This window comes from Ailuropoda melanoleuca, chromosome 8, assembly GCF_002007445.2.
Source record: "Ailuropoda melanoleuca isolate Jingjing chromosome 8, ASM200744v2, whole genome shotgun sequence".
NCBI classification, from domain to species: domain Eukaryota; kingdom Metazoa; phylum Chordata; class Mammalia; order Carnivora; family Ursidae; genus Ailuropoda; species Ailuropoda melanoleuca.
In genome coordinates this window covers 87,073,490-87,085,596 of record NC_048225.1, presented here as the reverse complement: position 1 = coordinate 87,085,596, position 12,107 = coordinate 87,073,490, and the positions used below count along the sequence as shown (strand labels likewise).

General features: G+C 52.4%; 1 protein-coding gene across 2 annotated transcripts; it reads right to left on the bottom strand.

Annotated features, from left to right (window-relative positions):
- Positions 1 to 1,503: 1,503 nt before the first annotated feature.
- RGS16 (regulator of G protein signaling 16) lies at positions 1,504 to 7,453 on the bottom strand. Of its 2 annotated transcripts, none has more exons than XM_002919378.4 (5): positions 7,289 to 7,453; positions 6,274 to 6,378; positions 5,213 to 5,277; positions 4,761 to 4,927; positions 1,504 to 3,308 (listed from the first exon to the last, which is right to left on the bottom strand). In XM_002919378.4, exons 1-5 carry the CDS (start codon positions 7,330 to 7,332, stop codon positions 3,087 to 3,089), a joined length of 603 nt encoding a protein of 200 aa, XP_002919424.1. In that variant the 5' UTR covers positions 7,333 to 7,453; the 3' UTR covers positions 1,504 to 3,086. The 2 variants fall into 2 exon arrangements, with proteins under 2 accessions (XP_002919424.1, XP_011223504.1); XM_011225202.3 differs by having other exon boundaries at positions 5,213 to 5,274.
- Between the last annotated feature and the right edge of the window lie 4,654 nt (positions 7,454 to 12,107).

Genomic DNA, 12,107 nt, shown 5'->3' with positions numbered 1-12,107 from the left:
CTTCCCCCATGCGTCTCTTGCACAACGGATGCCTCCTCATGGTCTAACGGGGATCCCATCGCATCACCATCTCCGCTGCTCTCTCCAGGCAGCTGCCTGGGGCCTGTTCCTTGCCCCATGAGCCTCGGTTCCCTGTATCACAGGCTAACATACCCACCTCACGGAGCTGGTGGAAGGACTCCGTGAGCTCGGGGTCTGCCACAGCATCTGATCCAGTCTTCCTTCTCAGGCCCCTCAATTCTGAATCCCTCCTGGAGTTGCCCACAGCACTGTCCCTTAGACCTGGGCTTACAGTAAGAATCCACCAGGTTTTCTACTCAACATCCCTGGGGTCTGGTCACTTACTCAGACTAACAATAGGGGAGAAATAAAAGCCAATAGAAGATCTGGATCTGTGTACAAACAGATAATTCAAGAAAAGTGCTTGGGAAGATGGCAGTAGGAAGACTCTGAGGCCACCCCGTCCCACATTTGCAACTAGATATCATCCCCATCCAAGTCAATAAACCAGAGAGTGCAAACAGATAATTCAATAGAAAAGGAATTTTTAAATAGTGATAATGGCTGCGGGGGGAGGATTAGTAGGGTAAGAAAAGAGAATGAATAGGCTATTGGCGAAGGAAGAGCAAATATGATCCTTGCAAACCTCCCCCCAGATTCTTTCAAGCCCAGCTCGACCCTCTTGCTCCCTCAGCCCATGGAACGGAGCGGCCTCACGTACGGAATGACTTCCCCGTAGCTCATCTCAGAAACATCTATGAAATTATTTGCAAAATACTAATGCTTTGAATTTATATGAAATTCTTTTTTTTAAAAAAAGATTTATTTATTTATTTGACAGAGATAGAGACAGCCAGTGAAAGAGGGAACACAAGCAGGGGGAGTGGGAGAGGAAGAAGCAGGCTCATAGCGGAGGAGCCTGATGTGGGGCTCGCTCCCAGGACTCTGGGATCACTCCCTGAGCCGAAGGCAGACGCTTAACCACTGTGCCACCCAGGCGCCCCTGAATTTATATGAAATTCTAATGCAAATTAAAAATGGGATAAAGTGAATATGCCCTGAAAGCCACCAGCTAACTGATCCCCTGTGGCTGCAGGACCAAGGGGAGCCTCCCCTTGTGCTGTGAGAGGCCAAGTTGGGAATGGTTTACTCTGGGCAAGGGACATGGGCTCTCCAATGACAGCAGGCTGACTGGGTTCCATCGACACCACACAACCACCCGACACAAGCTGGGGCCATCATTGGCTAAAGGAAGTTGCCAACCTTGGTGGCCACCCTTAGCACCTATCCCCTTTTCATCAACTCTGCCAGTCACTAGCAAACATGGGTCTTTCACTTGGGCCTCTGCGTGTGACACAAGAGCTCTCCCATGTGCAGGGTGGGATCTCCGGAGGCCAGCTCGTCCCCCAGGCTTTCCCCGGTCCTTCCCCTTCCCTCTTCCCTCTTCCCACCCGCACAGCCCTTGCAGACAGGATCTCATATTTGGGTTTTATTTTTATTTTACAAGAATATAACATGCTGAAACAGGGAAACAAGGATAAAGTACATCATCCCTATCTAGGAAACCAGCTCCATTGTCAACAATAAATAAATATTTAGTGAGGAGTCCCTGACAGGCGCTAAGAGGTTCCCAGCACGTTCAGAGGTAGAGTCTGGAGGAGAGGGAGACAGTCAGGCTGCCAGCTCCTGCTGAGATTCTCCAGCAGAGGCAAACTGAAATTACAATAATAAATAACAATAGCAACAACACAACAGTAATAAAAATAATATGCTATGACAATTGTCACAAAACCGACGACACATTATACTTAAATAATTTTCTCCTAGAGGAGCTCATAGTGCAGAGAGAACAGTGCTGCTTTTCCTGGGGCATAAGGGGGCCGCCTGGTTCCTGGGGCATAAGGGGGCCGCCTGGTTCATTCGCCTCCCGGGCCTGGGCTCATGCAGAAGTCCCACCACAAAAATGTGTGTTTGGTGTTGCCCTGAAGTGACAAGCAGGTTCTGAGTTCCCCCGTCTGGCTCTTCCAAGCAGCCTCTCTCTCCAGCTGCACCCCCAGCTTCTGTCTTCCAAGGGCCATCGTGGTCCCTGGTCCAACTTCCCCTGACACCTCACATCCACAGGAAAGAAACATAAGGTTCCCCTTCCATTTTGGGCATCCCTTTTTTCCTGTTCTCACACCCACAAAAAATACTGGCTTGATTTCAGCAGAACTTTTGGGAACTGCCAAGAGATTTCTTAGGGTCCTTTTCTCTCTCGTTCCATACTGCAGAGCCTAAGAGCTGGACTAGCCACTCACAGAGAGGCCCCACACCTTCCTCCTCACGGGCCCTACGGTCTAGGGCAGCCCAGGGCCGAGAGAGGGCCCCCCCCCCCGGCACAGCACGGGGTCAGGGAGCAAAGGTCACCACGAGCACCAAGATGAGTTTCACAGGAGCAAGACGGCCCCTTTTCCAGGCTCTCTACTGATGCAGAACGGGCTCCAAAGGCAGTTTTTGAGGTATAAAAAAAAAATCTCATTTGGGGAAAGTGTCAAATTGGTGCTCTGGCCTTGAGGAGGCGGGACACAGGAGGGGGGCTCAGGGGCCTGGGCCACGGAGGCAGTGAGGGGGACGGGGCAGGAGGCACCACTTCGCAGCACGCTTGCGGGCCCCGGACAGCCTACGAATGAGGCAAACGGGGTGCGATCTGCGTCAGCGCCTCACCAGGCAGAAGAGCTCATCTAGCTGTCCTGCCCTGTCTCATTTTCAAGCTCCCTTTATCCGTGTCTCCCAAACCACCCCGGAATATTTCTTGCCCCGTGGAGGCCAAGAGCCAACGCGAACGCCGACGCCTCCTCTCCTCTCCCTGGAGAGCCCCACACAGCCCTTATCTTCGGCCCTTATCCGCTGGTCCTGGAAGTGGGGGTGGGGGGGCCTCCCAGGCGTGGAATCCAGTCCCACAGTATCTGGAGGAGAGGGTGCTTCCAAAACAGGCTGCCAGATGGGCTTTTTCCTTCACTGTCCTCTCGCGCCTGCCTGGTAGACTGTGCCTCGGGGATGGGTGACTCCACCTCTCTTCGCGGCTGGCTCCCTCACCGCCAGGAGGTTCAAGTGTGCAAGGGCTCCTCCGGGCTGCCGCCGGCAGGAGAGGCCGAGGCGGCCGCGGCTTGGGCCGCCAGGTCCCGGTAAGCAGGGGACTTCAGGAAGCGTGGATAGGAGTCCTTCTCCATCAGGGTGCGAGTCTTGCCCTGAGCCACGTCGAAGCACGTGGCCGTGACAGCCTGCAGGTTCACCCTGGTCAGTTCCCTGGTCTCATGGTCTATGTTCACCTGCACGAAGGAAGGCAAGCACGTGGCTGAGGGGAGGGTGGGCCAGGCAAGGGGTCCAGCAGGCCGGGGCTGGGGGGCTAACTGGCAGGTGCAGCAGTAGAAGGAGTACCCGATTCTGAACCCGGAACCTGGGGTCTACTGAGCTGACCGTTAACTGGCTTTTCAACTCTGGGCCTGTCTGCACATCGGACCCAGGGTCTGCGCTCCAATCTCCCAAAGTTATCAAGGTTGTATTAAGAATGCATACAAATCTAACGCCTTCTCATCCCTGCCTCGGGACAGTCCAGGGTCAGTTTGCCATCACCTCTCCCCTGAAGTTAGTGGCAGAGCCTGCTAACTGGTCTCTCTCCTTGACCCTCACTCCTGAGGTCTATTCTCCAGCCAGTGACTAGACTGAGCCTTTGAAAACTCAAGTCAGTTTGCCAGCAGCAGTGTTGTCCTCCCATGTCACTCAGAGGAAAAGCCAACGTGCGTGCTGGGCCCGCACAGCCACCTGGGCCCATATCTGGCCCCTGCCTCCAGTCTGACTTCCTCTCCTGCTCTGCCTCCCTCACTCTCTGGGCCCCACTTGGGCCCACTGCCTGGTGGGTTTTCCACTTGCCATTTCCTGTGTTGGAATGTTCTTCCCTCCCTTCTTTTATGCATCTGTTCATTTGTCACCTTACAGGACAGCTCACCCCTCACTTCCCTTTGTAAAACAAAAAGACCTCACGTCTGCCCAGCCCGTCTGCCAGTGCTCCCTCTCAAACCCTGCTCTGCTCGGATCAGAACACGCACAATCCCGGACATGTATTTACTCATTTAATCAGTTATTGTCATCTTCTCTCATTATGGTAGAGACTTTTTGTCCCTGCTATGTCCCCAGTGACTATAACTGTGCCTTGCACGTAATTGGTGCTGAATAAATCTTTATAGAATGACATGGAAAAAATTAAAGTGCCCAGAAAATACAACATAGGCTACAAAAGCAAGGCATTACTATTCTCTCTCCACAAGGTGGCCCCACTCGCTTTAACAAACGCTGGTGGCAGGCAGCCAAGACCGGAGGGAAGGTGCAAAAATTCACCGCCCACACACAAGCCAGCCTGAGGCAGGTCAGCCAGGGAACTGAACCGGGTCACACAAGGTCCCTAGCTTGACCTGTCTCCCCACTTGTGTGTTTTGAGCCTCTAAAAAGGCCTTAGTTTGCAAAAGTGGGTATGGACAGAGGCCAAAACACCCGCCAAGCCCTCTAGCCCCATCAGTGAGTCTGAGGGTAAGAGGGTAACAGCAGCCAGGAGTGACAGAGCTTTCCTGGTCTCCGGCCACAGAAGCCCATTCACCCCTGTGCCAAATAAGATGACGCTCTAAACTCAACCCTTCCCCTACTGCACCCCCCGCCCCCCACCAATCCTCAGTGGGGAAGGAGCAGGCAGGGTCTGGAGGATTCACAGAAAATGCTGAGGTTCTGACCTCTTTTGGGGCTTCGCTGCGGATGAATTCCTCAAAGATCTTGTGAGCCCGGGAGGCCAGCTTGGTAGCCGACCGGAGCTGCTTGAACTCCTCACAGGCCAGCCAGAACTCCAGGTTCTCCTCACTGAACTCCGTCTTCAGGAAAGCGTGGAAGGCAGCCACTCCATCTGGGGTTGAGGGGAGAGAGGGAGAGACAGGTCAGACAGCAGGACAGCGGGGAATAAAAGAAGAAAGACAGCAATTGTAGTTAATGGTTCTATTTTTAGGATGTAATTTTCTTGAACAAGGACCTGCCTTTGTATTCTGAACAGAGGCTGGCACACTAGGGGATCATTATTATTATTACTACGACTATTATTTTGCCCACGCTTTTCAGCATCCCTCAGGCTGGCTCCAAAGCACATGGGTACACATGTGCCATCCACAGACAGACACAACAGGGTCCTACTCACTTTTACTGCTCAGTAGCAAGTCAAATGACTCTTTCCACTCCAGCACATCTTCTGAGAAGTTTCTGCTAAAAAAATTAAAAAATAAAAAAGATTTTTAAAAAGGCCGAGATTTTAATTTAAAAAACCAACACACTAATGCATAGTATAAGTCCTAGCTGGAGCTCTGATGGAAGTTGTATAATTCACATAAACACTTGCTCAGGGATTATTGGAGCTGACTCCTCAAACTCTTTTTTTTTTTTTTTAAAGATTTTATTTATTTATTCTACAGAGATAGAGACAGCCAGCGAGAGAGGGAACACAAGCAGGGGGAGTGGGAGAGGAAGAAGCAGGCTCATAGCGGAGGAGCCTGATGTGGGGCTCGATCCCATAACGCTGGAATCACGCCCTGAGCCGAAGGCAGACGCTTAACCACTGTGCCACCCAGGCGCCCCGAGACTCCTCAAACTCTTAGTTGAGGCTACAGGTATTTTTCTAGAGGACAATTCAGTAATAAGAAGCCAACGCCAGGGAACTTCTGGCCCTCAGTAAGTAACTCTAAGACTGTCTCTTCACTTCCCAAAATTGTTTCTATTCCTCTGACTCTGAGCTTTGTTTTCTATACTTCCCCCAAGGAAATAAGGGCCTCAGGAATAGAGATTAAGTCTGCGCATAATCCCAGAGCCAAGAGCAGCACCTGGCACTGTTGATGTCCAATATGAAAGGGCTTGTAGGCAAAGGGCATGCTAATGGAAGAAGAATCTTGGTTGAAAAGCCTCAAGTGTTCATAGACCCTGTCCCCGCCCTGGTTGCATGGACAATGACATCTCCAGGTGGGAGAGTCTGGTAACTAGACATTCCATCCCTGGGTACACACATCTGTTGGTAACTTCAGAACCCTGGAGCTACCCACCCAGTCACCCATAGCAGACCAGCAGGAATCTTCACTAAAATCTCCAGGAAGGGGTCACCAAGCCCACCCTTGCATGTCTTAATTTCTCCTTGTATTTTCTTTCTCGTGGCTCTTTTCCTAAATCTGGCTCCCTCCCCTCCAGGGCCCTAGGCCGGCTAGCGGGACTTACCCCTCTTTGCTGTGTTTGCTGCTCCACTTGCCAACACTCCCAGTATCAGATCCCAGCTCTGATTTGTGAAGAAAGATCCCCAGCCGTGTCTTGAACTCTTTGGCTCTGGAAGACAAAGCAGGAACCCGTAAGGATCCCACACTGGGTCAGCCAGGGCAAAAAGGTTTACGGGGTCCCAAAGGGTTTAGGCTGGTGTCACCCTAATTCCAGCCTCCAGGGCTCCTGGGAACCTTCGGCTGTTGCCAGGGCTTCCACTCTGCTTGTCTCTTAATATCACCAACCCAGAAACAATGAAAGTAATGTTTCAGCTGTTCCTCAGTAGGACTTAAACACTGTCTGAGTTTAGAGCACAGCACACATGGGCTTTTTCCCACTTAAGTCACACTGATCTATCTTTGTGCCTGTTGATTAGCAGAAGGCAGTTCAGCACCCTCTAGGCTTGTCACGAATATTTCTGGAACTGTGTGGAAATTGATTCCTGCTCTCACCTTCTTCACCTTTTGCTTCCCAGCCACCAGCTCCAGCAAGGACTAGAGGTGGTTGAGTGGCTCCCTGGGAAGTGGGCACATCCCTCACTGGTGGACCCAAAAAAACACCTCCCTGCCTTTTCAGGGCCCGGGAAGGCCATGCTCCTAGATCGGGGCTGTAGAATGAAAAGCAAGCACTGAAGAAACTAGAAAAGGGAGTTCTGCCTGCTGATGCCAAGGTGCTCTTCCTGCAGCCGCGCTTCGGCAGGTCACCTGAGGACTGCCATTCGTCAGAGGACGGGGGATGCAGTGATTCCTCTGCTTCCCCTTCTTCCCTCTCCCTTCTCTTGGCCCGTCGCTTCTCTAAGACTCTAAGGGAAGCATCTGAAAACCTGGAACCAAGGTGACCGCTGCCTCTCCACTCAAGTCATGAGAGTCCCATTCCCCCGCCAGCCCGCTCCCCAAGCCTCCGCTCCACTCCCTAAGCATTGGTGGGACTTGGACTTCGCGCGGGCAGCTGGCAAGATTCACGGACAAGCCCCTCTTACCTCTCCAGGCAGGTGGTGGGGAAGGCGGCCAGGGTCCGGCACATGGCTGCGGGTTCAGGGCAGCACGTCGTGGAGAGGATGGTGACGGGCTCCAGTGGTCACCGCGGACGTGAGGCGGCAGGGGGGCAGGGGCGGAGGCTGGCACTCCCCAAGGCGCCTCGGCCTTATCAGGCTGCTAACCCGGACCCGCAGCTACCCCGGCTTTTATTCCCTCTGAGGGAGCGGGGCGGGGCTGAGCGCCGCCGACCAATCGGAGAGCGGGACGGCGCGCGGGGAAGGTGGAGGCGGGGCCCGGGAGCTCGACGGGGCGGGGCGCGGCGCTCGCAACTTGCGCGCAGCCGGGCGCACGCGGCTGCCCTGTCCTCCCGGCTACGCCGGCTTGCAGAAGGAGAAGCGGCGGGGAAGTCACACGGCCCGAGAAGCGCCCACTCAGTTTAGTAGGAAAAAAACCCGTCGGTCTTTAGTAAAATCAGAAAACCAACTCAGCGGTAGCGGGCGGATTTGCGTGGGGGGTGGCGCGTTGGGGAGGCACACACCGTGCGGATCACAGCCTGCTCTTGAACCTACTGGGTCCTGATGGACGGGAGCAAGCGGTGCAAGCCGAGCAAGACAGTGTCATGATTATACTGATAACTACCACTTACTGTGCACTCACCCGAATGCTCATGGGGCTAAGTAAGCCCTTTACCCTTTACCGCAGCTCCTCATCTCATCACCTCCGTTTCAGAGACGAAGAAACTGAGTCAGAAAGTTAGAAAGACTTACCCAAGATCAGAGGGTTGGAATTAGCAGACGAATGGCCCCGGGTGGGGTGGGGGCCGGGCGGGGCTCTTTATTGAGCATCTGTGTGCCAGGCATTTTTATCAAAAGTCAGGTTAAATAATTTGCTCAGCGTTACACAATTAGTGTTACGCCATAATTCAAATACAAATTTACCACGATTTTCCACTGCCCTCCCAGCCAGAAGTAGAATCCGCACACCTTTCTTTTTTTTTTTTTTTAAGATTTTTATTTGTTTATTCGACAGAGATTGAGACAGCCAGCGAGAGAGGGAACACAAGCAGGGGGAGTGGGAGAGGAAGAAGCAGGCTCATAGCGGAAGAGCCTGATGTGGGGCTCAATCCCATAACGNAAGATTTTTATTTGTTTATTCGACAGAGATTGAGAGCCAGCGAGAGAGGGAACACAAGCAGGGGGAGTGGGAGAGGAAGAAGCAGGCTCATAGCGGAAGAGCCTGATGTGGGGCTCAATCCCATAACGCCGGGATCACGCCCTGAGCTGAAGGCAGACGCTTAACCGCTGTGCCACCCAGGTGCCCCTCGCACACCTTTCTAAACTGATGAATGATCCTGGGTTTAAGCAGCACCTAGTTCAGTGTCCTTATCTCTGAGGTCAAGGTAAGAAATGTCCTCCCTCTCTCCTCACCTTCCCATAAAGGCCTTACAGCACCCCTCGCCTCCCACCGTTGCCCCTCAGGTCCCCCTTGGGATTGCCATTAATGAGAATGCATGTGAGCTTTAGAGTGTGGAATCCAGAGATGGATTTCCAGATATCGAATCATGGCTGCACCACTTACTCATGGGAGACCTTGGACAAGCTGCTTCTTTTTTTTTTTTTTTAAGATTTTATTTATTTATTTGACAGAGAGAGAGACAGCGAGAAAGGGAACACAAGCAAGGGGATTGTGAGAGGGAGAAGCAGGCTTCCTGCGGAGCAAGGAGTCTGATGCGGGGCTCGATCACAGTACCCTGGGATCATGACCTGAGCTGAAGGCAGATGCTTAACAGCTGAGCCACCCAGGCGCCCCTTGGGCAAGTTTCTTAACCTTTCTGTGTCTCAGTTTCCTTATCTCTAAGATGAAAATATGATACACCTATTTCATAAAGATGTGAGAATTACCTAAGTTCTTAGTTTGAGTTCCCCAGGAGACAGGAAACACAGTTCCCCTGAGGCAGAGCCTTGCTGGGGAGAGTTCTCAGACCAGAGAGGGAGTGAGGGAAACAGGGTTGCTCAGAGCGAGGAGTTAAATGCCAGGTTGCTGCAACAGAGATCATAGTTGCCCCCAGGGCCTTTGTACCACATTGGCCATTCACTGGATGTGGTTTCCCTAAGAATGTGTCTTAATCCTAAGCAAGGAGACCCCCTCTGTTAAGGCCAGAGGGCTGTGCTGGCAGCCTACAGCAGACAATGGGCTGGAGAATGAGGGCCTAGGTCCCAAACAGGACATCTTGGCGGTATACCATAGCACCCTCAACAAGGTGCTTAAATCTGTGGTGAACACACAGCTAGCACTCAATAAATGTTAGCTCTCAGGTTTATTTACTAGGGACACAGGAATTGCTAGACAATAAGGAAAAGTAGTAAGTTTTTTGTGTCTCTCGGGATTTAGGTTTTTATGTCATGGGGGGGCATCTAAGAGTTGCTGTTCTTCAGCAAGGCCTGGAAATAAAAGGTCAGGAGAGAGAGATAAGAGGAGAAGAGGTCCCCAGCTGAGCAAGCTGGGTGAGACAGCCCAGAAAAGCTGGTCAGGGAAGGAAAGGTTGAAACCACAAAGGGGGAGGGGACAGGAAGGCCTGGAAATAGGAGTTTAGCAAAAGAGGCCCAAAACAAATACAATGCAGCCATTGAAAAAATGAAATCTTGTCATTTGCAACGACTTGGATGGAACTAGAGGGTATTATGCTAAGTGAAATAAGTCAATCAAAGAAAAACAATTATCATATGATCTCACTGATATGCGGAATTTGAGAAACAAGGCAGAGGAGCATAGGGAACGAGAGGAAAAAATGAAACAAGAAGAAACTGGAGAGGGAGAAAAACCATAAGAGACTCTCAATCTCAGGAAACAAACTGAGCATTGCTGGAGCGGAGGCAGGTGGGAGGGACGGGGTGGTTGATGATGGACATTGGGGAGGGCATGTGTTGCCGTGAGCACTGTGTATTGTGTGAGACTGATGAATCACAGACCTGCACCTCTGAAACAAATAATACACTATATGTTAATAATAACTATATATATAGTTTTATATATATATACAAAAAAAAAAAAAGTGGCCCAAATCAGAGCAACATGTGGGGTCATCTGTCAAAGCCAGGGCCTGCAGGAGATGACCCAGTTAGTCAAAACATAATGCACTCTGAAGAGCAGAGTCAAAGCCTTCCCCAGCCCCCCAGGGGGTTAGTAGACAGACGCAGGTGCAGAGCAGCTCACGCATTGGCAGCACCACCCCAGATGCCAGCGGCCCACCCTCCCCCCCCCCAGCTCCGGTTCCTCCTGCCTCAGAAGTGCAGAACGGGGTTGGCGTGGGGCAGGGAGAGGGGCAAGGGTTGTGGTGTGCCCCCAGGCAGCAGAAGGGTGCCTTGCCCTCGTCTGTGTGTCTCAGCATAATCCTCCGTCCCCGTCCGCACGAGGCAGCAGCCCACCTGCCCCGCCAGCAGGACGTTCCGTGGAGGAGCTGGTCAGCGGAGGTGAGGCCTGAGCTTCGCCCGCGCGGCTCAGGCTCCCGTGCAGGATTGTGTCATGCAGCTGCCAGGGGGGGCTGTGGGTGGTGTCCGGGACAGCTCCTCTGCAAGCGACGAAAACAAGTCTATGGATGAATCGAATGCCGGGTCTTGCCCTCGGGAGCACCCTGCTGGAATCAGCCCAGACCTACCCACATAGCAACAATAATCGTGATTATGCAGTCTCCCTAAACCTTCCTGTTCCATCTGCATCCCTGTGAACAGGCCGGAGGAGCCTTTTAATTTCCATCTCGCAGACAACAAAACAGCCGGTGCCTAAGGTGCCCTCACTTAAGTGCCCTGGATGGGAAAACACCTGAACGGCAGCCAGCTCTCCAGACCCCTGAGCTGGGGCTTTCTCCCACTCGACAAAGGAAGCAGAAGTGGCAGGAGAGACAAAGCGGTGCCCGCAGCCTGGCAAATCCAATCCAAGAGCACAAAGCTCCGGGCTCAGGAGGAAGGGCCCTTTCTGAGTTCAACCTGCCTCCCAGTTGCCATGGTTACCTCTTCAGTTTCCAGGCAGAAACTTTTTGAAGTTCACAATGTATCCCAAATTCTCTTCCCAGCAGGTAGGCTGGTTCGGGGCTGCAATTTCAGTAATGACTCCACGGTTGCTGTAAATCCAGCAAATTGAGCCCACCTGTGAACTGCACTGGCTTTGCCATGAACATGACCTCGTTTTTTTGCCCAGCACTGGCGGCACAGCTGTGCTGTCTTTCACGGAGGGTGTGGGGCCACAGCTCCGCAGCCCGGGGCATCTGGGATGGAGATTAAATATCCCCCACCTCCCAGCCACAAGGCCCTCCATCCGCCTCCACCCCTCTGCCCACCCTATCCCCAGCACCATGCTCTCCCCCTAGCAGAAGTTCACGGAGGACCTTTATTTCCTGAAAAGGGTCAGGGGACATGGATACCCTTTCTCAACTTCTGATTTGGCACAGATGGTCTCCACAGGGGTCTGGATGTTCCCAATTCAATCATTGATCTGCTGATAAATATTTATTAGGAATTTGTTATGTCCCCTAGCCGGTGGGGAAATCACACAGCTTTTAGGCTCTTCACTGAGTTTAATGACCTTCTAATTCCTCCTCTTGGAGGAAACGGAACTAGCAGGGCAGGGAAGGAAGGGTGAAAGGAAGTTATTGACAGGAGTGGCAACAGAAGTCCAGGATGGGGAGAGATCCGGGCAGGTGTGCAATATTGGAAGAGGAGTGAGTGGGGTTCGAGCATGCTGCACGTGGGAGAAACAGCTAGGGAAAGCCAGTTGTAGTTTGGCGGTGCAGAAAGATTTAGGAATTCCCTATATGCAGCAGAGGCT